The sequence below is a fragment of the Salvelinus namaycush genome, chromosome 26, assembly GCF_016432855.1.
Source record: "Salvelinus namaycush isolate Seneca chromosome 26, SaNama_1.0, whole genome shotgun sequence".
NCBI lineage: Eukaryota > Metazoa > Chordata > Actinopteri > Salmoniformes > Salmonidae > Salvelinus > Salvelinus namaycush.
This window is the reverse complement of record NC_052332.1, coordinates 12,519,509-12,544,301: the sequence shown is the minus strand read 5'-3', so window position 1 is coordinate 12,544,301 and position 24,793 is coordinate 12,519,509. Positions and strand designations below refer to the sequence as shown.

General features: G+C 42.0%; 3 protein-coding genes and 2 non-coding genes across 8 annotated transcripts; 1 reads left to right on the top strand and 4 right to left on the bottom strand.

Moving 5' to 3' along the window:
* Positions 1–112: 112 nt before the first annotated feature.
* Positions 113–5,929, bottom strand: prpf4 (PRP4 pre-mRNA processing factor 4 homolog (yeast)). 3 transcript variants are annotated; one of them, XM_038964919.1, is made up of 14 exons: positions 5,560–5,929; positions 5,254–5,460; positions 4,977–5,163; positions 4,618–4,705; positions 4,430–4,509; positions 4,225–4,318; positions 4,037–4,131; positions 3,566–3,624; positions 3,309–3,432; positions 2,962–3,051; positions 2,622–2,744; positions 1,637–1,744; positions 1,330–1,448; positions 113–679 (listed from the first exon to the last, which is right to left on the bottom strand). In XM_038964919.1, the coding sequence occupies exons 2-14, from the start codon at positions 5,411–5,413 to the stop codon at positions 486–488; spliced, it is 1,521 nt and encodes a 506-aa protein (XP_038820847.1). In that variant the 5' UTR covers positions 5,414–5,460; positions 5,560–5,929; the 3' UTR covers positions 113–485. The 3 variants fall into 3 exon arrangements, with proteins under 3 accessions (XP_038820847.1, XP_038820849.1, XP_038820848.1); XM_038964921.1 differs by having other exon boundaries at positions 5,787–5,929; XM_038964920.1 differs by having other exon boundaries at positions 130–679; positions 5,863–5,929.
* LOC120021947 lies at positions 813–946 on the bottom strand. Its single transcript, XR_005472580.1, has one exon. It is a non-coding gene; the product is annotated as a small nucleolar RNA SNORA47 (small nucleolar RNA).
* On the bottom strand, positions 1,901–2,036 carry LOC120021946. The gene has a single exon (XR_005472579.1). It is a non-coding gene; the product is annotated as a small nucleolar RNA SNORA47 (small nucleolar RNA).
* Positions 5,930–12,707: 6,778 nt separating the features above from the next.
* Positions 12,708–15,279, top strand: LOC120020964 (anaphase-promoting complex subunit CDC26). The gene is made up of 3 exons (XM_038964631.1): positions 12,708–12,841; positions 13,312–13,412; positions 13,574–15,279. Exons 2-3 carry the CDS (start codon positions 13,332–13,334, stop codon positions 13,757–13,759), a joined length of 267 nt encoding a protein of 88 aa, XP_038820559.1. The 5' UTR covers positions 12,708–12,841; positions 13,312–13,331; the 3' UTR covers positions 13,760–15,279.
* LOC120020962 (high affinity copper uptake protein 1-like) lies at positions 14,199–23,816 on the bottom strand. Of its 2 annotated transcripts, none has more exons than XM_038964629.1 (5): positions 23,545–23,816; positions 17,592–17,718; positions 17,259–17,331; positions 16,942–17,110; positions 14,199–16,342 (listed from the first exon to the last, which is right to left on the bottom strand). In XM_038964629.1, exons 1-5 carry the CDS (start codon positions 23,799–23,801, stop codon positions 16,141–16,143), a joined length of 828 nt encoding a protein of 275 aa, XP_038820557.1. In that variant the 5' UTR covers positions 23,802–23,816; the 3' UTR covers positions 14,199–16,140. The 2 variants fall into 2 exon arrangements, with proteins under 2 accessions (XP_038820557.1, XP_038820558.1); XM_038964630.1 differs by having other exon boundaries at positions 16,141–16,342; positions 17,592–17,715; positions 23,545–23,723.
* Between the last annotated feature and the right edge of the window lie 977 nt (positions 23,817–24,793).

Sequence of the window (24,793 nt, the reverse complement as noted above, 5' to 3'; positions counted from 1 at the left end):
GTGGGACAGTCAACTGTTGAATCATTATATGCACACCTTGTTGAGTTATAGTACCATTTGTAAGTGTGTTTAATGAATATATGTAACCATTTTGTCATGTGCAAGTGTAAAATAATGAACGATATTATGGAGTTTGTTTTTATTAAAAAAAAAAAAAAAAAGCAATTGGATCAACTTGACACCAAATGACTCGTGATTAAAAATCACCTAAAACAATGTTATTAACAAACGAAAGTATACCCACAACTTCAAAGTTGTAGACATTAATAGCCTCAAATGTTGTTCAATAATAAATCAAACAATCTACTAAATGTCAATAAGACAAATTCCGAATATTTACGATGTTCAGATTAATCCATCAATCGAGAAGTTAACATTTTGCAGATCTTGGTTCAACATTCTTCTACTTGAATGGAATGACAGTCAGGTATTGCCATAGAAATAGAATTTACCATAGAATGTCATTCTATTTCTACGGGTTCTCCTCACTCTGACATCCAGAGCTTGAAGGTGCGGTCGTAGGAGCAGGTGGCGATGAGCTGTCCGTCAGGGGACATGTCCACGCCCATCACCTTTCCCTCGTGGCCCGCCAGGGTCTTCAGGGGGGACCAGCCCGGGTGGGTCCACACCTTGGCTGTGTTGTCATAGGCCCCAGTCAGGAGGAAGTGACCGTTATTGGCTAAGAGGGAGATTGATGGAGGGAAATGTGAGCACAGAAATATTGCAATAAACTTTTTTATTTTTTATAAATCCAGTTAGACTTTCAGTCCAGACTTATTAAAAAGGTTAAAAACAGTGGTATTATTAGTCAAATGATGTTCACAAACACAACATCAGTTCTTAAGTGTCTCAGAGCCGGTTGTTGCATCTGCCTTATTTTCCATTTAGGAGGTTATAACCAGTTATAACAGCACAGAACAAGCTGCTAAACTTTCTCAGTCCTCCAAAAGTGTGTGAGATAGATTGAGCTGATTACAGGGGTTAACGCAACAACAAAAAAATCCCATGACAAACTAAAGTCCATCTGAAAAGTTTTTGGCTTGAGGACCACATTTGGATTTCACAAATCAACATAGGGCAGCACAGATGTTTTTATGTCCGATTTATTGGTCAAAATTGGATTTGCAGACCAGAAAAATGGCAGCTATTTGAAAATATATAGGTCCATTCTCATTTCCTCATACTTTCTAACCAGTTGTAGTTTTAAACCTGACAGGTCATCCACATGGCAGAAATCTGTCACAGTGACTAACAACTTGGAACCCTGTGATTACTCAATTGCTTGATTAAATATAAAAAATGAGGTCTCTGGGACCTGGAGAAACTCACGCTGGAATTTGACAGAGGACACCAGGTTCTGATGGGAGGGGATGGTGTAGATGCACTTCCTGCGACGCAGGTCCCACACCTTACAGGTGTTATCCCCACTTCCTGTTGCTGCGTGGTAGCTAAACGGAGAAGATGGTTTCATTAGTGGACCTATAAACACACTCCGGCTTATCATCACCAATAAGTATGGCCAGGAGTTTTTCCTGACCATTGAATAACTCTGGGCTGTAGTTCTAGATCATATGTTGAGGAATATCTGGCCCTATCCATAAGCTATGAATAACACAGTATCTTCCATGTCATTTACCCGTTGGGCGAGAAGTCGATGCTGTAGATCTCTTTGAGGTGGCCCTCCAGGAACATCACACAGCGCCCGGTCCGAAGGTCCCAAATACGGCCAAATGAATCCAGACCCCTGAGAAAGAGATGAATATTGTGTACTGAGGCAAACTAGGATTCAACCAACAGTACTGGTGATGAGGGGTAAATAGGGATCTGTAATTCTTTCTACTGTAAATGATTCTGTGCTGAATTGCACCAGTCAAGATGCTTTACAACAAACAATAAGATGGATCTGTACACAAACACAACGCCAGCTCTAATGTGTTATAAGTAGCCGGTTTGTCGCATCTGACTTATTTTCATTTAGGAGGTTATAACCAGTTATAACAGCACAGAACAAGCTGCTAAACCTTCTCAGTCCTCCAAATTGTTCAGCAAAAATATGCACTGAAAGAGTAGTGTGTGTGTGGGTGTAAGGAGGCATGTTATCATTAGGGGACATGAAGGGAACATCCCTGTATGTTTCAGACCAAGCCAGCCGCAGAGGCTCTTGTTCTGCCAAACCTCTAATTGAGATAACTGGGTGGACATCTACTGGCCTTCATTAAAACAGACTACTGAATACAACCATTGTTTTACTATAGCAACCATTCCCTTTAATAGGCTAATTTGATCTGCTCTTTGACCTGACAGCACTTAAATTACGGGGTTGATTAAAGCCTTTTCTAGATAGTATTTTCGTTTCCGAGAGGACACTGAGATCCCGGTTATCTGAAGCCAAGATTTGTTGTAGAAATAACGGGATAATACTCTCCAAAAGTGCTAGATTTACTGGCAACATACATTGCAACAGAATGTGCAGAGACAAGCAAAAGAGAACACAGAAATGAATGATTTGTTTTTTTTTTACATTTCAGAGATATCTTCAACGGTCTCTCCAATAATGACATATTGTGAACAAATATTGACAACCGACATTGACTTTCATAGCATATCCAGTGAGATCTTACCCAGTAGCTGCCAGAGATCCATCAGGGTGGAATTGCATGTCATGGACTCCATTACTGTGTCCCTCTTGGTGCAGGATCTCCTCCTGGGCCTCCAGGTCCCACAGCCTCCATGAATTATCATAGCTGCCAGGGAGAGGGGAGAGAGGATTAAGCCTCACTTTAGATTCAATTTGAACAATGCCAGTCTGGCCAGAGTACAATGTATCTATGGTCTATGGTGGAGGCAAGTGATCATGTTTGTTTTTATTGTATTGCCTGGATGGGCCGTTCTAAAAACGATAGAACAAGTTCTCAACTGGCGTTGCCGGGTTAAATAATGCTTGGGATTAAATTCACCCACCAGGTGGTGCCCAGGAACCTTCCAGAGGGGTGCCAGGCTACTCTCGCCACCCTCATGGAGTGGCCCTCGATGTCAGCGACAGGCACATCGCTGTAAAGAGAGGGGTTACCACGGTTACAACACATCAACATGCATTTATTTTTTTAAATGGCCACCATTCATTTCAGCAGCTCACTCCACAACCTCAGCTACTGTTTATGATGATACCCGAGGAACATTTGGGAAAAAGCTACACTGCTCTTGGTCGACCCCTCACCCTTTTTTGCCTGACTAATATTTGGTAGCCTCTATATTTGACAGACGGCAATAAAGACAGAAACACAGTAACGATAGCAATCGGAGCAGACCTGTCCAGACTCCAGAGTTTGACGGAGCCGTCGGCAGCACAGGAGGCCATGTTAACATCAGAGTCCTCCAGAGTCAGAGTGGCCTGAGGATGAAAACAGATGGCCCCCACGTGGGTGTTGTGGCCTGTGGGAAGGGGAAGAGAATGATAAGGATGTATTAGGGTTGGAAATACCTACAATTATTACAGACTACAGTAGCCCAAGCAAAGAGTAATTGCAAAGGGACAAGAAAGGGGAAAATAAGAGATTCTTCTTACCTCGAAGGGTACGGACAAGGGTACAGTCAGGAACATTCCACAGTTTACACAGGCCACTCCTAGAGAAAAGAACAAGTCAGGAAGAGATGAGGAAGTGTCACAAATACCTTTATTGACGGCAACATTTTAAATACAAAAAAACACCCAAAGTCAAACAGTACGTTTACATGCACACTAATAATTTGATATTAAACGGTTTTCTGAATAATCTTTAGAATTATTAGGACATGTAAACAGCTTTAATAAAATCACCGTTCCAACGGAGTATCTGATCTGTGCATGTGCCTGCACCGGTAGCGCAAGCCTCCCTCTTGTGCGCGAGTGAAGTGATTTTGGAGAAGTACGTAAACATTTTAAACAAACTATTATATTAATCTGACTATCCACAATAATTGTATTATTGTGTGCATGTAATCATGCTCACTGCTGCCTGTGCGGTGCACTGAGAGAGGAGTGAGAGAAGGGACTCACCAAGATGCAGTCACCAGCATTTTGGAGTTGGGGCTGAACTGGCAAAAGGATATAGGCCTGTCGTCACCGATCTGACTGCAGAAGTTATTCAGGTTCTGGATAGACAGAGAAAATCATGTCATTCTACAACTGTTTTTCACAAACAAGACAAGTTCGTTAATGCTTTTGGAGACTGATGGAGGACGTACCCTGAGCGTCTTGTGAAGTTCTTGCGTCCTGACTGTCCGTGTAGATTCTGGGATCTCCCTGTGAGCTCTGGCATCTTCTAACCTTTTCACGGCCCTGTTGAGACATCACGCACGTTTTTTATTAATATGGTTGTGCTGCAAAACAACCTTTGAAACATCATTGTCATCATGGTAACTATGGTCCAACATTAGAATCAAGCTGTACCTGGGCAGAGAGTATCTGGCCAACCAAAGCCTTGCCTCCTTAAGAGTGGTCGGCCCTTCATGGTACCATGTCTGCTGACACTGAAAGAGGGGAACAGGAGAAGACATCAAACGCGTGTCTCCATATTGAATGAATACGGACTGTAGTAATGAGAGAAAGATATAGGAGAGTCAAGCCACATATCACACCTCCTCTTGGGAGCGTTTGGATTTCTCATCGTCCTTCTTCGATTTCTTCAATGCATCTGGACCCACTACAGAGAGGATATTCCTTAGCCTGGAAAAGAGAACAAGTACAAATTGAGCTGGAGAGGGGAAGAGAGATTGTGAGCAAAGATTAAAAAGGTGGACATAATGCAAGTGAAATATAACTATCAATACAGTGTGTTAAAGCATTAAGGCAATTCCTCAAAACAGCTGTTTTAATTGGTGAGTTAACATGTTGTAAAAGCATCAAAGGGTCACAGACGTGTGGATTGTTGTCTAATTGTTGATTTACACATTCAAATATTAGAAGGGGTTGACAGAGCCATGCTTGTGTCCCTCACCTCTCTCGTCTCTCAGCAGGCCCCTCCCCAAACAGTGTGATTGGTTCCCTGAGGGCCCGTAAGCAGGCTTTGACCTCTGCATCGTCTGTGGATACTGTGATTTGTCTCGCTCTCTTTCTGCGCTCAAAGTCAGCCAATACCTCCGACTGGCGCTCAGTCACACGTTCCTCAAGCTCAAGGGACTCACCTTGAGGGGAGAGGAGAAGTTAGATGATACCTCAACAAACTCTTTCTTCATAACTCTTTTTAAATACAGATTTGTGTTTGGTATACTAACCACTGGAGATGTTGATGTTGCCAGCCTCGATTCCTGCTTTGACAGAATCTTTGCCTGACCCAGAGGCCTCTCGTCCCAGCCTCTCCCTCTCCTTCTCCTCCAAACTACCATAGAAGATCCTGGTCTTCTTCACCAGCGGAGCTTCTTCATCGTCAGACATCTCTGGTCCTTATGTATAGTCCCACTGTTTACCACAAAGATACTGACCTGGAATAGACAAGACATACGCAGATTAATGAATGAGAACTTGATAGCCAACCATCTCAATCGCTATAGTTAATGAGGCAAAGTGTAAAACTATTATACCTAGCAATTTGCTGACCAACAATAGCCAAGTCCCTAATCAGTAAATCAAATGGATAAGATGCATTGACAAAATATTGGGAGGTCGCGCTGCCTTCCTACACAAGAGCACGTTGACATAGCCTAGCTAGCTAACCTGGCTAGCTAACGTTAGCAAACAGTACTCAAGAGTTTGCCAACAGCAAAAGCATCCCCCAACCAAACAAAATGCTCAACATTACGGGGATTACTTTAGCTGTATTTCAGTCTTGGGTTTGAAATAACAAAGCAACTACAAAAGAAAAGTAACTAGCAAAATCTAATTACAAAAGTGGTAACCGCGTTGTATCTCGGTCTGGGAACAGGAAGTTGTTTATCGAAAAAGTTGGTTAGAAATTTCACAGCGACATCTAGTGTAAAGGAGTCAAATCAAATTTCCTCCTCTGGGTCAAATCAACGTTCGTGTTCGAGAGCATCCAAACCGTGACGTAAATTCTGTAAATTCTGACTGACTGATCTAGAAACAATATTGGGCGCGTTCGAGCAGATCACGTTTGTCAAGACTTTCAAAGTGTGTTGCATTATGGGTATAGGTCAGATTTGCGATGACATGTCGACTGCATGACCTTTACAACAACCATGTGATCAAAGGTAATAAACTTTCGACTGCAGTCAACTGGAAATTTCTGCATTTGCCCCTCACCAACTGCAACATGAAGTCGGAACTAAAGCATTGTGGGAGACAGGCTTCTGTTTTTTGGAAGCAAAGGGCACTACATGCTCATAAATGGTTGATGTCGCAAACTATCATTGGTTATTATCAGTGCATGTTTACTGTTTTGATTGGATGACTATTTAGAGCTTAAATACATCTTTATCCTTACAATCAAACTTTTTAAATTTGATTTATTTCACATTTATTTTACCAGGTAGGCCAGTTGAGAACAAGGTCTCATTTACAACTGCGACCTGGCCAAGATAAAGCAAAGCAGTGCGACAAAAACAACAACACAGAGTTACACATGGGAAAAACAAACGTACAGCCAAAAACACAATAGAAAAATATATGTACAGTGTGTGCAAATGTAGTAAGGTTAGGGAGGTAAGGCAATAAATAGGCCATAGTGGCGAAATAATTACAATTTAGCATTTCACTGGAGTGATGGATGTGCAGATGATGATGTGCAAGTAGAGATACTGGGGAGCAAAAGAGCAACAACAAAAAATAATATGGGGATGAGGTAGTTGGGTATGCTATTTACAGATGGGCTGTGTACAGGTACAGTGATCGGTAAGCTGCTCTGACAGCTGATGCTTAAAGTTAATGAGGGAGATATAAGTCTCCAGCTTCAGTGATTTTTGCAATTCGTTCCAGTCATTGGCAGCAGAGAACTGGAAGGAAAGGCGGCCAAAGGAGATGTTGGTTTTGGGGATGACCAGTGAAATATACCTGCTGGAATGCGTGCTACGGGTGGGTGTTGCTATGGAGACCAGTGAGCTGAGATAAGGCAGGGATTTACCTAGCAAAGACTTATAGATGACCAGGAGTCAGAGGGTTTGGCGACGAATATGTAGTGAGGGCCAGCCAACGAGAGCAAACAGGTCGCGGTGGTGGGTAGTATATGGGGCTTTGGTGACAAAACGGATGGAACTGTGATAGACTACATCCAATTTGCTGAGTAGAGTGTTGGAGGCTATTTTGTAAATGACATCGCCGAAGTCAAAGATCGGTAGGATAGTCAGTTTTACGAGGGCATGTTTGGCAGCATGAGTGAAGGATGCTTTTTTTGCGAAATAGGAAGCCAATTCTAGATTTAATTTTGGATTGGAGATGCTTAATGTGAGCCTGGAAGGAGAGTTTATAGTCTAACCAGACACCTAGGTATTTGTAGTTGTCCACATATTCTAAGTCAGAACCGTCCAGAGTAGTGATGCTAGGCGGACGGGCAGGTGCGGGCAGCAATCGGTTGAAGAGCATGCATTTAGTTTTACTAGCATTTAAGAGCAGTTGGAGTGTTGTATGGCATTGAAGCTCGTTTGGAGGTTTGTTAACACAGTGTCCAAGGAAGGGCCAGATGTATACAGAATGGTGTCGTCTGCGTAGAGGTGGATCAGAGAATCACCAGCAGCAAGAGCGACATCATTGACATATTCAGAGAAAAGAGTAGGCCTGAGAATTGAACCCTGTGGCACCCCCATAGAGACTGCCAGAGGTCCGGACAACAGGCCTTCCGATTTGACACACTGAACTCTATCTGAGAAGTAGTTGGTGAACCAGGCAAGGCAGTCATTAGAGAAACCAAGGCTATTGAGTCTGCCGAAAAGAATGCGGTGATTGACAGAGTTGAAAGCCTTGGCCAGGTTCATGAAAACGGCTGCACAGTACTGTCTTTTATCTATGGCGGTTATGATATCGTTTAGGACCTTGAGTGTAGCTGAGGTGCACCCATGACCAGCTCGGAAACCAGATTGCATAGTGGAGAAGGTACGGTGGGATTCGAAATGGTCGGTTATCTGTTTGTTAACTTGATTTTCGAAGACTTTAGAAAGGCAGGGCAGGATGGATATAGGTCTGTAACAGTTTGGTTCTAGAATGTCCTCCCCTTTTAAGAGGGGGATGACCGCGGAAGCTTTCCAATCTTTGGGGATCTCAGACGATACGAAAGAGAGGTTGAACAGGCTAGTAATAGGGGTTGCAACAATTTCGGCGGGTAATTTTAGAAAGAGAGGGTCCAGATTGTCTAGCCTAGCTGATTTGTAGGAATCCCGATTTTACAGCTCTTTCAGAACATCAGCTATCTGGATTTGGGTGAAGGAGAAGTGGGGGGGACTTTGGCAAGTTGCTGCGGGGGGTGCAGAGCTGTTGGCCTGGGTAAGGGTAGCCAGGTGGAAAGCATGGCCAGCCGTAGAAAAATGCTTTTTGAAATTCTCGATTATCGTAGATTCATCAGTGGTGACAGTATTTCCTAGCCTCAGTGCAGTGGGCAGCTGGGAGGAGGTGCTCTTATTCTCCATGGACTTTACGGTGTCCCAAAACTTTTTGGAATTAGTGCTACAGGATGCAAATTTCTGTTTGAACTGACTGTGTATATTTGTGCCTGACTTCCCTGAAAAGTTGCATATCGTGGGGGCTATTCGATGCTAATGCAGTACGCCACAGGATGTTTTTGTGCTGGTCAAGGGCAGTCAAGTCTGGAGTGAACCAAGGGCTATATCTGTTCTTAGTTCTACATTTTTTCAATTGGGCATGATGGTGAGGAAAGCACTTTTAAAGAACAACCAGGCATCCTCTACTGACGGGATGAGGTCAATATCCTTCTATGATACCCGGGCCAGGTCGATTAGAAAGGCGTGCTCGCTGAAGTGTTTTAAGGAGCATTTGACAGTGATGAGGTGTGGTCGTTTGACCGCGGGCCCCTTACGGACGCAGGCAATGAGGCAGTGATCGCTGAGGTCCTGGTTGAAGACAGCAGCGGTGTATTTAGAGGGCAAATTGGTCAGGATGATATCTATGAGGGTACCCATGTTTACTGATTTAGGGTTGTACCTGGTAGGTTCCTTGATAATTTGTGTGAGATTGAGGGCATCTAGCTTAGATTGTAGGACGGCTGATGTGCTAAACATATCCCAGTTTAGGTCACCTAACAGTACAAACTCTGAAGATAGATGGGGGGCGATTAATTCACATATGGTGTCCAGGGCACAGCTGGGGGTTGAGGGGAGTCTATAACAGCGGCAACAGTGAGATACTTATTTCTGTAAAGGTGGATTTTTAAAAGTAGAAGCTCGAACTGTTTGGGCATAGACCTGGATAGTATGACAGAACTCTGCAGGCTATCTCTGCAGTAGATTGTAACTCCGTCCCCTTTGGCAGTTCTATCTTGACGGAAAATGTTGTAGTTGGGGATGAAAATGTCAGAATTTTTGGTGGCCTTCCTAAGCCAGGATTCAGACACGGCTAGAACGTCAGGGTTGGCGAAGTGTGCTAAAGCAGTGAATAAAACACATTTAGGGAGGAGGCTTCCGATGTTAACACTAATGAAACCAAGGCTTTTACGGTTACAGAAGTCAACAAATGAGAGGGCCTGGGGAATAGGTGTGATGCTGGGGGCTACAGTGCCAGGGTTAACCTCTACATCACCAGAGGAACAGAGAAGGAGTAGGATAAGGGTATGGCTAAAGGCTATAAGAACTGGTCGTTTAGTGCGTTGGGAACAGAGAATAAAAGGGGCAGATTTCTGGGGGTGGTAGAATAGATTCAGGGCATAATGTACAGACAAGGGTATGGTAGGATGTGAGTACAGTGGGGGTAAACCTAGGCATTGAGTGACGATGAGAGAGCTTGCATCTCTGGAGACACCAGCTAAGCCAGGTGAGGTCTCCCCATGTGTGGGGTGTGTGACAAAAGAGCAATCTAAGGCATGTTGAGCTGGACTAGGGTCTCTACGGTGAAATAAAACAATAACTAACCGAAACAGCAGAAGACAAGACATATTGACATTAGAGAGAGGCATGTGTAGCCGAGTGATCATAGGGTTCAATGAGCAGCAATAGATGAGTCCGGGAGCCGTTCGGTAGTCGCTACTATGCTAGGCGAGCGGGAGGCACGACGCTCAGAAAGCTAGCGGGCCGGGGCTAGCAGAAGGGTCTTCGGTGACAAAGGAACGGAAAAGCCTGTTGAAACCACATCGGATGATTACGTCGGCAGACCAGTCGTGATGGATCGGCGGGGCTCCGTGTTGGCAATAAAGGGGTCCAGGCCAATTGGCAAAAGAGGTATTGTAGCCCATGAATTAGCGGGTATACCTCTTCGGCTAGCCAGGAGATGGGCATAGCTCGAGGCTAGCTCAAGGCTAACTGGTGCTTGCTTCGGGACAGAGGCGTAAGCCAGCGGTAGCCACTCGTTTGCAGCTAGCTAGCTGTGATGATCCGGTGTAATGGCTCAGAGCTTGCGGCAGGAATCCGATGACGTGGTGGAGAAAAGCAGTCTGATATCGCGTTGTGCAGACTTGTAGGTATTGACCGAGCTAAAGCTGGCTGGTGACCGAGCTAAAGATGAAGTCCGCTAGCAGTGACTATTAGCTAGAAGCTAGTTAGCTAGCTTCTGATGGAGGTTCCACTTATAACGTATAAAAATAACAGATCCGTACCACATTGGATGGGGCAGGTTGCAGGAAAGTATATTTAGATCTTAGGTGGAAAGTGAGATTAAAATAGAAAAAATATATATAAGAAGAAAAAAAACAATGAGACCGACTATTTACATGGGACAAGACAAACACGCATGTCCGACTGCTACGCCATCTTGGATTCGCTAATTGCATAGGCCTACATGTGACCCACATTTCTAACATAAATAAATGAAATATCCTACTTGTGACAATTTAGCTAATGTATTTATCTAGATGTTACTGTAATATTGTGTCCAATGTTATAGCCTACAATTGTCTTATCTGTAATATTGTTGTCACCAAACAAATTCTAATTGGTTGATTGTCTATTAAGTGTGAATAAAATTGAATACATATTGTAGGCTACACATGGGTTATTGTTGAGCATTTCTACACTGGCAATTTTAGAGGCTTAATCTGTGTCTGGGAAACCAGCCCTTAATGCGCAAGTACCCCAGACACCGGTTGTAGAGTCAATACCAAGTGCATTTGACTGCTTGGCATATTGTTTACTCAGTAACTTATATGAACTGATCGTATTCGTATTGTTTACCCAGTGTGTGAACTGGTGTACATTTATAGTCTAATACTTTTCTCTACAGTGAGTGTTTTGTCTTTCATGTGATTGAATCAAATTCTGTTCTTTACACGCTTACTGACAAAAACAACAAAGGTTGAGTATTAAATAAATACACTGCATGCTGTATTGATGCTGACATGCAACAATTACCATACAGTAAGAATCTTGGTGTTGAATCTTGATGTTGCACAATCACAAATAATAATGAGGAAGGTAAAAGGGCATGAATGGCAAACAACAGAGCATATCCTATTTGCTGCAAAAACACCTCTTATTCTAGTAGCCTATGCACTCACTACCTGGTCTTGTAAATGTTAGAAAGAGCTTGGGCTGGTATCTAATTTCTTTATCATCAGGATATTCATTCCTTGGACCATGTTGATTATGTTAAGCTTTGTGTAGGAGAAGTGGAATTTTGATTGCATCCACTTCATCGGCAATAACAAAGGCGAATGCCATGTCTGCCATTGTCACGTTTCCTAGAAACAGTTGAAGTTGTCCGACTTGCAGTTGGTTCATTCATCGACTTCTGTCCAGTCGTCTACTTTCGCGCGCCCATTGAGTAGTTTATAAGCAGTGGTGGAAAAAGTACCAAATTGTCATACTTGAGGAAAAGTAAAGATACCTTAATAGAAAATGACTCAAGTAAAAGTCATCCACTTAAATACTACTTGAGTAAAAGTCTAAACGTTTTTGGTTTTAAATATACTTAAGTATCAAAAATGAATGTAATTGCTAAAATATACTTAAAGATTGAAAGTAAAAGTATAAATAATTTCAAATTCCTTATATTAAGCAAACCAGACGGCACAATGTTCTTGTTTTTTAAATTTACGGATAGCCAGAGGCATACTCCAACACAAAGCATTTGTGTTTAGTGAGTCCATCAGATCAGAGGCAGTAGAGGTGCCAGGGATGTTCTCTTGAGAAGGGCTGAATTGGACCATCTTCCTGTCCTGCTAAGCATTCAACATGTAACTAGTACTTTGGGGTGTCAGGGAAATTGTATGGAGTAAAAAGTACATTATTTTCTTTAGGAATGTAGTGAAGTAAAAATCAAAGTTGTCAAAAATATGAATAGTAAAGTACTACTTATGTACTTTACACCACTGGTTATAAGGTGATTTGTAAATCAGTCAGTCTTGACTGACCTTTAAAGTCGGCTGCAATAGAGCTCGCCAGTTTGTAATCTAAAACCCGAAAATTAGTTACATCTGGCTCGTTCAGCCATTCACATGACAAAAATGTATGTGGAAAGAATTCATAAAGGTCATGTTAACCTCAGACATTATTTTCGGCATTTATCCCAAAACCCTATTCTTTCCTATTCATTTTCGCCATATGAATGGCTGAACGAACCAGAGGTAACTCATTTCTGGGTTGTAGGACTACAAGATGGCGATCTCTATGTCGAACAAGCCAATTGACTGTAATCAAGTGTCAAACACGCCGAAGCAAGGCACTGCTGAAAAACTACTTTACCCAGAAGCTCTTCGTCAATTTATGGCGGATTCTACAGTGCGTGGCTAGCTACTATCCAAATAGACAACAAAATGTAAGTAAATATGAACGATTTGCCTGTTTCATTGGGTCTCAGAGACGAAGTATTGACGTGGGAAGCTCGCTATTTTGGTCTCCTTTGCCAAGTTTGGTCTGTCACTGTAGTCTTAGCTCTAGTTAGCCAGCTTGCTATTTAGCTAGCTAGGAGTAGGACGTTGCAGAGATATGAGTGCAATTAATTTATTTGGCAGCCTAAATCAAATAAAATGTTATTTGTCACAGGCATCGTAAACAACAGGTCTAGACTAAGAGTGACATTCATACTTACGTGTCCTTTTTCAACAATGTAGTTAACAATGACTAATTGTGTAATTTCATACACAGTACTATACGTGATTTAACGTTACCTATTGCACTCAGTACTTGACTTATCACCTTTATCTTTAGCCAGCTATAATAGTACAACAGTTTCCTATGGCACTTGTGTGAATAACTATTCATTGATACGGCACATCTGCTTCCCAGCTAACGTTAGTGGGTAGAAGATGCTGCGCAGAAAGCCCACCCGTCTGGAGCTGAAGTTGGATGACACGGAGGAGTTTGAGAGTGTCAAGAAAGAGCTTGAGGTGAGCAGCCACACCATCATGAATATTTGTATTTGCAGGTATAAAATACTATCTAATTAGTGTATGAACAATGCAGTCCCTATTATCTTTGCAAGAAAAGTTTGATGATTAGCAGAACTTCCATGTGTCTAACTACCACCCACACTTATTTCCTCTTTTAGAGTCGGAAGAAACAGCGAGATGAGGTGGATGTTGTTGGCGTGGCGATGTCGAGTGACATGGTGGGGGCCGGTAGTGGAACAGGGGATGGGAAGACACGGGAACAGATGATCAATGAGAGAATAGGCTACAAGCCCCACCCTAAACCCAACACCTTGCCATCGCTCTTTGGAAACCTGCAATTTTAGGTTCCTAACGGACACATTAGAGACCGCTAAAATGGTTGGCCTCTCCAGCATTGGTGTGTGGTTGGCACCGTGACTGTGCTCTTGACATGGTCAGGGGTATTTGTTTACCTGAGAAGTATCTCTACAAAGAAACGTGTACTTTGAGGATCATATTGCATTCATAAGTCTAAAGTAATGTTGCTGCATTTACCTGAAAAGTTAGGACCTGGATGCAAAGGGTGGCCTTTTGTACAATGTAATGTTTGATGGGAGGGGTCATGTACAGTGGTTTCCCTCCTTTATTACAAACATCCAGACTTGGTAGCATCCGTGGAGAGATGGATTAACTGAATGGACTTTAACTAAATCAGTCATTACATACAATGGTATGCTTGTACTTTTATTTGCCTTCACGGCCGCATTATGTCAAGGACAGGAGACTGCAACAGAATTGAACAAATACAGTTCTTGAATGATACCATTTATTACTTGTTTTCTCTAAAAAGATTACAGCACTATAAATATGTAAAACTATACAGACATGTCCACACTGATGCTGCGCTGGAGTGGTGGTCAGATTCCCACTTGTTTTTGGCCAATTTACTTCAACACTCCATTTGTACAGTAGACTATAATATATCCTCTTTATACATGATCCCACATGGTAAAGCAGAAACGGTTATATGTTCAAGTATATACTAATGTCCCTGGCTTTATAGTAATGTAATGAGAACACGTGGCTATTAAATCCAGTTATAGCAACTGGGAATTTGATCCCCAAACCAGGCACAACACAATGTCACTCAGGCAACTGATAAACATTTACTACAGTCATTTATCTCAAATGGGAAAAAAGTACACCATTAAGAAACTAAAAAGAAATACCTAAAAGTGAAATATTTTCTCTTTTAGGTCTACTTCAACCTTCTGTCAAAGTATGTACTGTCTGTAGTGTGTGGCCTAAGCACCGATGGGTCACAGAGTAGTGCAGAAATCATGTGTTACTAGGCCAGTCTGAGAAAGCACTGGATCCAGCCTCCTACTTTCCCAGAGTTATCTGCTTGTCCTTGGGACCTGAGCACTTGCTCCAATAAGGACACTAGTATCCATGTTGTGTTGACATGCGTTACTTTAAGCCTATTGAATGAACACACCAAAATTTACTCCCAAATTATAGCGGGGAATCCCACTTCATGAAGTGATAAAGTTAACCCTTTTTAGGTTGAGGTTTTTAGGGACCTCCTTATGTGCTCAGATTAGACCCAGTAATCTGTTCAACATGAATTTGTTTCTTGAAACAAGCAAATGAAAGATTTGGCCAGCAACAATATATGGTAGTGAAGATTTAGAAAGGCAGACACTTGAATTTAGATGTAAAATGATCTTCGTTGGAGGTGATACTAGCAGTAGGTTTGTTTGACATGTACATATATTTCTATTTACATTGGCTTCTTAATGTGCAAGAGAATTTTTATTGTACATTTATGGGTCAGATCAAGCCTACTCTTAAGTGAAGCGTTATTTGTAAATACTGAGTTTTTTAATTAATAATCTATCCAAAATTGAACATTGCATAGCAGTGTGTATCATGAGGGTTTTAAGGGTCGTCATATAATCACGTGACAAGTACAAGGACAAACTTCTTTAAAATGGTGCTGGCACTTATAAGTAGACTATGGGGGTCCTGTCTACAGTTGGCCTAGGCCGTCACATGTTTTCCTCCTTTAAGGCAAAGGGTTTACTAAGGCTCAGTTATACAGCCAATCTCAAGTATGACCTTTGACTCCTGTTGTGAGACACTGATTATGTAAGGCCCCCATCAGACTGTCAGATGAAATGCAGAGGACTTTGCTTCAGAATGCTTCAACTAGGGCCCAGCATTGTTCCCTGGTCAGGAGATACTCTAGGCCCTATTCATATAACTACTCACTACTTGTACCAGCACACTGTTCTTCAAAGAGAAAGTGGTTGTAAATGTCGCAAATGCCCTGTGTGAGCAGAAAATCCTAGGTCCGACGCTGTAAGGATGAACGTGCACCGATTGTTGCGCAATAATAAAAATACTGATTGAGAATGGCACGACTGGGGGAAGAGTGAACATTCAGCTCTTTTGACAGAGACGTGGAGATTGAAACAGGAGGCGTAAGAATTTGGAATACCAACATCGTGTTACGGTGACACGGGTAGTCTTCTAGAGCTACCAATAGGACAGACGGTCACAAATGTAAAAGCTCATGGTCATAATTCAGATTTACCATCAAGCTTTAGTGTGACAAAGTGAACTGTCCAAATGTGATACATGCAACAAAAACTGGATGCATGATGATGGGGATTGAAAGGAGAATGCCTGTATGTATGTACGTTTTACATGTGTGGTAGGATGAATAGACCAGTTGGGGGTGTCAGTGACAGTGTTCGGTGATGTCAACAACCACAGCCTTTTTCCAGCTGAATAAGAAGTATCCCACCCCGGCCCCCGCTGCCACGGCGATGCACAGGTAAGCGTTGTAGGTCATGAAGACCAACATAAGGAAGTAGCTGACCATCACCTGGATGATGTGTAACACCGTCTGCAGCAAGTGGGACAGACTCAGCATCCGCTGGCTGCAGGAGACAGAGAAGGAAAAAGGAATATTAAGAGAGTCATGTTTTCAATCAATTCATTCACAGCACTCTGCAAGTAGGGTGTTAATGGCTACTTAGACATTTTTTTAATTCCTGTTATGGCTACAACATTCCCCACAAACAGTAAGGCAGGGCAGCAGGTAGCCTAGTGGGTAGAGCATTGGGCCAGTCTACAAGTGTGTCTCAGGGAGAGTTGGGATATGCAAAAAACACATTTACAATTCACACGTGTATTAATACACCAGGGCTACTGGCTCCACATTAACTTGTAGTAGGACATTTTGAAGCCTTATAATAATTTGGTGGGTGCTTATTTGTCCCATTTCACACATGTACACGTGTGTCTCAGGGAGAGTTGGGATATGCATATTTTTGCATGTGTGAAATGGGACAAATAAGCACCCACCAAATTATTATAAGGCTTCAAAATGTCCTACTACAAGTTTATGTGGAGCCAGTAGCCATTTTTTGCTGCCATGTATAGAAGTCTCACATTTGGGGTATAAATCGGAACACTTCACTGCAGTACTGTGTGTCCGTTTAGTGAGGAGGCCTGTTGCATATTTGTTCTCACTCACCCTACAGTCTTGTGGGTCTCCATGAGCATGGTACCGTCTGCTCCCGGGACAGGCATGGAGTTATAGCGCACGTTGACCTGGTTCCTCCTCAACAGGAACTCCCTGCCGATCTTCAGCCCCTCGTAGAGCACAGCTAGCAGGAAACAACCAATGAAGGCCCCTGCCATCTCTGAGAAGAGACATGATTGAGATGTTAATGTTGGTTAGATATTCACCATCTTTTGGGGGATAATAATGAACCGTTAATGGTCATAAAATACTTTTTGCACTACATTTCAAGTTTACAAATGCATCCTGGAAAACACACACACTCTTACCTCCAGGTGTGTTGATGACAAGACCGGCAAACAGCAGCTCCACGTTTGTGTAGCCAAAGTAGAAGGTCATTTGCTTCAGAAGAGGAATAGAAAACAAATTGTGTCACACACCTACAGAGCCAAGCGGTTTACAGTGATTCAGCTCACACACAGTAGAGAAATGTCAAGCAGGCCGTTTGAATTAAGAGAGTTTAAAAACATTCATCTTAAATCAGATTTGCAACTTTGGTGGTAGAAAGTGCAGTGACAGGGTGCCAAGCCTAAGTAAATCCCACACTGTAACAGAGAGAAATTAGTGTGTGATATATTTTTTGGAGTGCCAGGCCCACTCACCATCATCATTCCTCCTGCATGGTATACTGCTCCATCCCCATGGGAGTCTGTCCCCGTGGGAGGAGCCATGGTGCCGTGGTCGTGGTGATCATGGTGCATGTCCATGTTCATCTGTACTGTAGGACTGCTAGAACCAGGAAATACAGAGACAAAATACAAATCAGTCACACACACTTCACACCTCCACACAGACACATTTGTCCACGACAGGTGGCTTTTGTGGTAGGTATTTGGCAGTGCCAGAGGTGTTCAGAAAATTATTGTGAAGCCAAGACGGAAACTGACATCAAGCCAAAAATAAACAAACCCCACCCCAAAATGTTCACTAAAAATAAATTAGGCACTGAGCATATTTAAGGTCTGCTGAGCCCAAACTTGAACATTGTGAAAATTCTGTGCAACTTCCAACACACATTTACTGTTAACACAGAGTACCCGCTTTAAGTTACAGTTTTAACAGTGACCAAGTAGACTACTGTGGCTATTTGATCATAATGTAGTGCTACCAGAGTGGCCTACCATTGAAAACAATGGAGAAAATGCATCCCGTAACATTTTAACATGGAAATAGCAGTTCTATCATTCACCCTTCAGTAGCAGCCAATGTGGTGTGTTCAATGTAGGCCTAAATTCCTTGAGATTTATGTAAAAAAAAACATGCAAGGCTTGACATTGACCTGTTTATCCACTTGTCCAATAGACAAGGAGGTGACTGAAAATGTGTTGTTTGACACAAGAAACCACTTTACAAAATAAAATGCATTATTATGCCCATTCCATTATTACAGAGAATCTGACAAATTATGCTACCTGCTGCCTATAGAGTACCAGAGTAGAGTAGAGTAGAGTAGAGTCATAATACCCATAAAACCTTGCGGTCAAACAAGGAAATGGGTCTAATCGTTTTTCCACCATTAATTTTTCCTATAGGGGATTTTAGAAACACTTAAAATAAGGGCCGCGTTTCATGTAGGCTTACCCTGGCATGACGTTTTGATAACTATGTAAATCTCTCTAGGACAAGGTGATTTATATCAACCTAGTTCCCTGTATTTACCCCCTAAAATTGAAATGCTAATAAGCTGCTAATGTGGCTATAATAAAGAACCCCAAATGCCATGATCTGGCTGCGACAGCCTGATTCGAGGCAAAGGTAAGAACCTCTGGATTAACTATGTAAAGTTAGCTACATTTTGTAATTAATAAATTGGCTACATTTCTTTAACAGTACAATTCTGTGAACTCTTGTGCAAGTTTTAAATTGACACAATACCTGTTAGCAAAGGTGTCAGCTAGAGATGACGTGCAGGAGCTTGTAGGGATATGTAGTCTTGCATTGCATGATGTCTACTTTGATTCTAATTAGCATTTTCGGAAGTAAATATAGATGAATATATTATTAAAAAAGTCCCCCTTGTCCTAGAGAGATTTACATGGTTATCAAAACATCATGCCAGGGTAAGCCTACATGAAACACAGCCCTTATTTCAAGTCAAGTTAAATCTCGTGCTTCTCTCTGTAGGCTGTATTTCTTCTGTGCAGCACCCACACAGCTTAGAGGGAACACTGCCCCACCCTTAGCAGCACAGTGTAGGACTCCTGCTTATTATCGTCCAGGAAAAATGCATAGTGTGTAATTTTTTCCAGGTGTAGGCCTGCACGTCGAATTTAGTTCCTCTCAAACTAAACTTTCCAGGTTTGTAAGGACACCGTTCCGTGTTTGACTCGGTGAGCTTAAAGAGGGATGAAGTGGGTAATCACTCAGAATTGGAGTATCCTGGTCCTTGGCTTGGCACCTTGCCACTAGCCTGAGGACAAGCCCCAGATCCTCTCTAATGCTCCTTGGTTAGCACCGATTAAAAAGTTAGGAGGACCGTAATTAAACGAGTCAGTCAAAGTCTCCAAAGTACCCAGTGTTATTGCTATGGAGAGACGGTGATGGTGTGATTCAGCTGAGAGGTGTTTTAACCATGAACCTCCACGTACTGTACTGAACCCACTGGTGGCCGGGGTCAATTGTAAACGCTGATTAAAACGGTTTTCTTGGACATCAAGTACGTGCAAAGGGAAGCAGAGTACCCAGACCATAAACGTTTATAGGTCAAGATAACGATTACAGCGTTGCCATTTTGTAATCGAGTTATTGATAATGAAATTACAATAGTTAGGCTAATTATAGTTGCGTTTGTTGGATCTGAAGAGTACCTAAATTGAGGAAAGAAAAGACACATACTAGGCTACAGATAGAACAACATGGTCCCAAGAACTGTGAAGACCGTTCGGACCAGTGTATGCCAAGGCTATTTCATACACGGCTTCAGGTTAAATCTAAATCTACTAGACATGTCACCTTGAAAATCACCTTCACTCCCTACTTAAGAAAGAGCGCAATCATTCGAAGAGGAAGAATTAGCCACTTGAGTCGAGAGCACCATCAGGACCCTTACTAATCTAATGTCTAAACAACCCAAGGCCACATCCGTAAAAACTGCCTTTATAACACAATAAATGCCCACTTAAATGGACAATGTCAATTAATTAGAGAAACACAAGATATATGAAAAAGGTCTGGAACACCCAGAGGGGGAAACCAATGACATCAGCGGACAAGGAAAAACAGACATCGAGAATCTAAATGAAGACAAAAAACCACATCTTTTAAACTGCTGGTTTCCAGTCAAAACATCTGTTGCCTCATTGTTCTGCTCTGCTTGACTCAGTTACTACCACAGCGAGAAGTTAGCCATTACACAAATGTACAGTGCCTTCGGAAAGTATTCAGACCCCTTGACTTTTCCACATTTTGTTACGTTACAGCCTTATTCTAAAATTGATTTAAAAAAAAGAATTCTCAGCAATCTACACACAATACCCCATAATGACAAAGTGTAAAAATGTTTGCAGAAATGTTTGCAAATGTATAAAAAAATCAGAAATACCTTATTTACATACACTACCGTTCAAAAGTTGGTGTCACTTAGAAATGCATGTTTTTGAAAGAAAATATCATTTTTTGTCCATTAAAATAACATTAAATTGATCAGAAATACAGTGTAGACATTAATGTTGTAAATGACTAATTGTAACTGGGAAAGGCTGATTTTTAATGGAATATCTACATAGGCGTACAGAGGCCCATTATCAGCAACCATCACTCCTGTGTTCCAATGGCACGTTGTGTTTATCTAATCAAGTTTATCATCATTTTGCAATTATCATCATTTTGCAATTATGTTAGCACAGCTGAAAACTGTTGTGCTAATTAAAGAAGCAATAAAACTGGCCTTCTTTAGACTAGTTGAGTATCTGGAGCATCAGCATTTGTGGGTTTGATTACAGGCTCAAAATGGCCAGAAACAAAGATCTTTCTTCTGAAACTCGTCAGTCTATTCTTGTTCTAAGAAATGAAGGCTATTCCATGCGAGAAACTGCCAAGAAACTGAAGATCTCATACAACGTGGTGTACTACTCCCTTCACAGAACAGGGCAAACTGGCTTTAACCAGAATAGAAAGAGTGGGAGGCCCCGGTGCACAACTGAGCACGAGGACAAGTACATTAGAGTGTCTAGTTTGAGAAACAGATGCCTCAAGTCCTCAACTGGCAGCTTCATTAAATAGTACCCGCAAAACACCAGTCTCAACGTCAACAGTGAAGAGGCAACTCTGGGATGCTAGGCAGAGTTCCTCTGTCCAGTGTGTGTTCTTTTGCCCGTCTTAATCTTTTATTTTTATTGGCCAGTCTGAGATATGGCTTTTTCTTTGCAACTCTGCTTCTCAAACTAGACACTAATGTACTTGTCCTCGTGCTCAGTTGTGCACCGGGGCCTTCTACTCCTAGGCAATTAAGGTCACAGTTACGAAAACTTAGGACCCTAAAGAGGCCTTTCAACTGACTCTGAAAAACACACAAAAAAAGATGCCCAGGGTCCCTGCTCATTTGCGTGAACGTGCCTTAGGCATGCTGCAAGGAGGCATGAGGACTGCAGATGTGGCAGACCACATGTAACAACACCTGCACAGGATCGGTACATCTGAACATCACACCTGCGGGACAGGTATAGGATGGCAACAATAACTGCCCGAGTTACACCAGGAACGCACAATCCCTCCATCAGTGCTCAGACTGTCCGCAATAGGCTGAGAGAGGCTGGATTGAGGGCTTGTAGGCCTGTTGTAAGGCAGGTCCTCCCCTGGCAACAACGTTGCCTATGGGCACAAACCCACCGTCGCTGGACCAGACAAGACTGGCAAAAAGTGCTCTTCACTGACGAGTCACGGCTTTGTGTCACCAGGGGTCACTGTCGGATTTGAGTTTATCATCGAAGGAATGAGCGTTACACCGAGGCCTGTAGTCTGGAGCGCGATCGATTTGGAGTTGGAGGGTCCGTCATGGTCTGGGGCGGTGTGTCACAGCATCATCGGACTGAGCTTGTTGGCATTGCAGGCAATCTCAACGCTATGTGTTACAGGGAAGACATCCTCCTCCCTCATGTGGTACCCTTCCTGCAGGCTCATCCTGACATGACCCTCCAGCATGACAATGCCACCAGCCATACTGCTCGTTCTGTGCATGATTTCCTGCAAGACAGGAATGTCAGTGTTCTGCCATGGCCAGCGAAGAGCCAGGATCTCAATCCCATTGAGCACGTCTGGAAACTTGCAGGTGCCTTGGTGGAAGAGTAGGGTAACATCTCACAGCAAAAACAGGCAAATCTGGTGCAGTCCATGAGGAGGAGATGCCCTGCAGTACTTAATGCAGCTGGTGGCCACACCTGAAAGTGACTGTTACTTTTGATTTTGACCCCCCCTTTGTTCAGGGACACATTATTCCATTTATTGTAGTCACATGTCTGTGGAACTTGTTCAGTTTATGTCTCAGTTGTTAAATCTTATGTTCATACAAACATTTACACATGTTAAGTTTGCTGAAAATAAACGCAGTTGACAGTGAGAGGACGTTTCTTTTTTTGCTGAGTTTATATGGAGGATACAACCATCCCAGCTCTGCAGATTTTGCTGCAAAGAGAATCATTAGATAATTTATTTTGGTACTGCCCATATGTAGCTTGTTTTTGGTTGCAGGTTCAGGAATGGCTGGTGGGAAAAAATCACAACATTTACTTAAATCTATCTTTGCAAATAGCACTGCTGGGTGACTTGAAAAGCCATGGTCAGTCGATCAATAATATAATAGTACTTTTAGTAAAGGTGTTCATCTTTCATTTAGAATCTGTGGAAACTTGAGAATAGAAAGGTTCAGAACTTTTGTGAAACAGCACAGCAGAAATAAGTCAAGACTGGATCGTTTTTAGGGGTTGAGGGTGGCTGAAGGATGAAAGAAAATTAAAAAAGTGAACCAATATAAAATGTACCGTGTCCGTAAAATGTATTTAGTATGTATAAGCTGGAAGTAGATGCCTAAGTATAGTTGTCCTTGGTTTACTCCAATTGGGGGAGGGGAGGGTTAGGGTAAAATAAATAAAAATATATAAAATGTAAAAAAATATTTTGGGGGGGGATTGGAAATTATGACAAAAATGACATTGATAGAACCCAGCATCTATCTGCAAAATTAAAGCTGATCTAGTCCCTTCAATAAAAAAACAACGGTGATCACCATATAGATGTGACTCACATTAGAAACGACTGCTCTCAAAGTACTGTGGATAAAAGCCTAAACCCTGCATATATTCGCTTACTTGGTTGAGCTATACATAAAAACAGGAAACATACAATTAACAGAGTCCATGCTTTTTCCCCAGAACAGTCAGACTGTTTGGAGCATGCAGAAGTAAAAACAGCTGAAATACATTTCATACAAGGAACATGTATATTATTAAATGGTAGCCTAAACATTCTTGATTCGATAATTTATATGAAGTAGTTTCATTCCAGATAAAATCTCACCCAATTTTAAAACTTACCCAAATGTCTCACCACATTAAAACTTACCAAAATGTCTCTGTTACCGCCAAATCAATGACAAGATACTTGTCAATATGTGTGTGTTCATGCAACCTATCAATGCGTACAGGTGTGTAGTCTGATCCTGTGTGTGCTCTCCTGCTTGAGTCTGGGAAAGTGACTGTGTTGTGCAATAAGCTGCTCTCTCTCATGACTGCCCTCATGTGACTGTTCATCTGCCTCTCATTTCCTCTGATCCAGCCAATCACATGGGTTCCCCCCCCCCCCATGAGGAAAAGAGCCATTTCAAGAGCAAATACTTTAAACACATCCAAAACATACCCTACAAGTGCTGGACAAAACATACATTAGCTGACGAAATAATGGGATGTCCACTCACTTATTTGTTTGCTGCTCAGACAATCTTTTATATTTGATAAAACTGTCCTTTGACCAGACAAACAGTCAGGACCAAACAATGTAGGCTTGTGTTCATCAGTGTTTGGTAAAAGCCACATAAGCTAGCCTATACAGTAACACAAGAACACTTTCCTGATCAAAATAATTGATCATGAACTGAATGCTGATGCATAGAACACAACTAATAATGCCATTTCCTGTGCTTGGGTCCATGTACAGGGAATTGTTAATCATTAGACTTTATGGCGACCAATCGGGGACAAAGATAAAGGATAATGGATACACTGCAGCGAAGAATACAATGCCTTTAGAAAGTATACACACCCCTTGACTTTTTCCAGATTTTGTTGTGTTACAAAGCGGGATTAAAATTGATTTAATTGCAATTTTTGGTCAACGATCTACATAAAATACTCTGTAATGTCAAAGTGGAAGAAAAATATGAGGCATTGAAAAACGTCCCTGGTCTTTGTGGTTGAATCTGTGCTAGAAATTCACAACTCGATTGAGGGGCCTTACAGATAATTGTATGTGGGAGAGATGGGGTATCGTTCAAAAATCAAATTAACCACTATTATTGAACACAGAATGAGTCCATGCAACTTATGTGATTTGTTAACCAACTTTTGTACTCCTGAACTTATTTAGGCTTGCAATAACAACGGGGTTGAATACTTAATGACTCAAGACATTTTAGCTTTCCATTTTTTTAATCAATTTTGAAAATGTTCTACAAACAAAATTCCACTGACAATATGAGGTATTCTGTGTAGATCAGTAACACAACACCTCAACTTTAAGCAATGTAACAACAAAATGTGGAAAAAGTTGTTTTTTTATTTTACCAGGCAAGTCAGTTTAGAATAAATTCTTATTT

Excerpts from the sequence above, each read along its gene's own strand:
- prpf4 (XM_038964919.1), bottom strand. The coding sequence starts at position 5,413 with ATGTCTGACGATGAAGAAGCTCCGCTGGTGAAGAAGACCAGGATCTTC. Across the intron at positions 4,706-4,976 it reads CCTGCTGAGAGACGAGAGAG|GCTAAGGAATATCCTCTCTG; the intron begins GTGAGGGACACA and ends TCTCTTTTCCAG. Across the intron at positions 3,052-3,308 it reads AAACTCTGGAGTCTGGACAG|CGATGTGCCTGTCGCTGACA; the intron begins GTCTGCTCCGAT and ends CTCTCTTTACAG.
- LOC120020964 (XM_038964631.1), top strand. The coding sequence starts at position 13,332 with ATGCTGCGCAGAAAGCCCACCCGTCTGGAGCTGAAGTTGGATGACACG. Across the intron at positions 13,413-13,573 it reads GTGTCAAGAAAGAGCTTGAG|AGTCGGAAGAAACAGCGAGA; the intron begins GTGAGCAGCCAC and ends TTCCTCTTTTAG.
- LOC120020962 (XM_038964629.1), bottom strand. The coding sequence starts at position 23,801 with ATGGCTCTTTTCCTCATGGGGGGGGGGGGAACCCATGTGATTGGCTGG. Across the intron at positions 17,111-17,258 it reads TGTCATCAACACACCTGGAG|AGATGGCAGGGGCCTTCATT; the intron begins GTAAGAGTGTGT and ends GTCTCTTCTCAG. Across the intron at positions 16,343-16,941 it reads GAGACCCACAAGACTGTAGG|CCAGCGGATGCTGAGTCTGT; the intron begins GTGAGTGAGAAC and ends TGTCTCCTGCAG.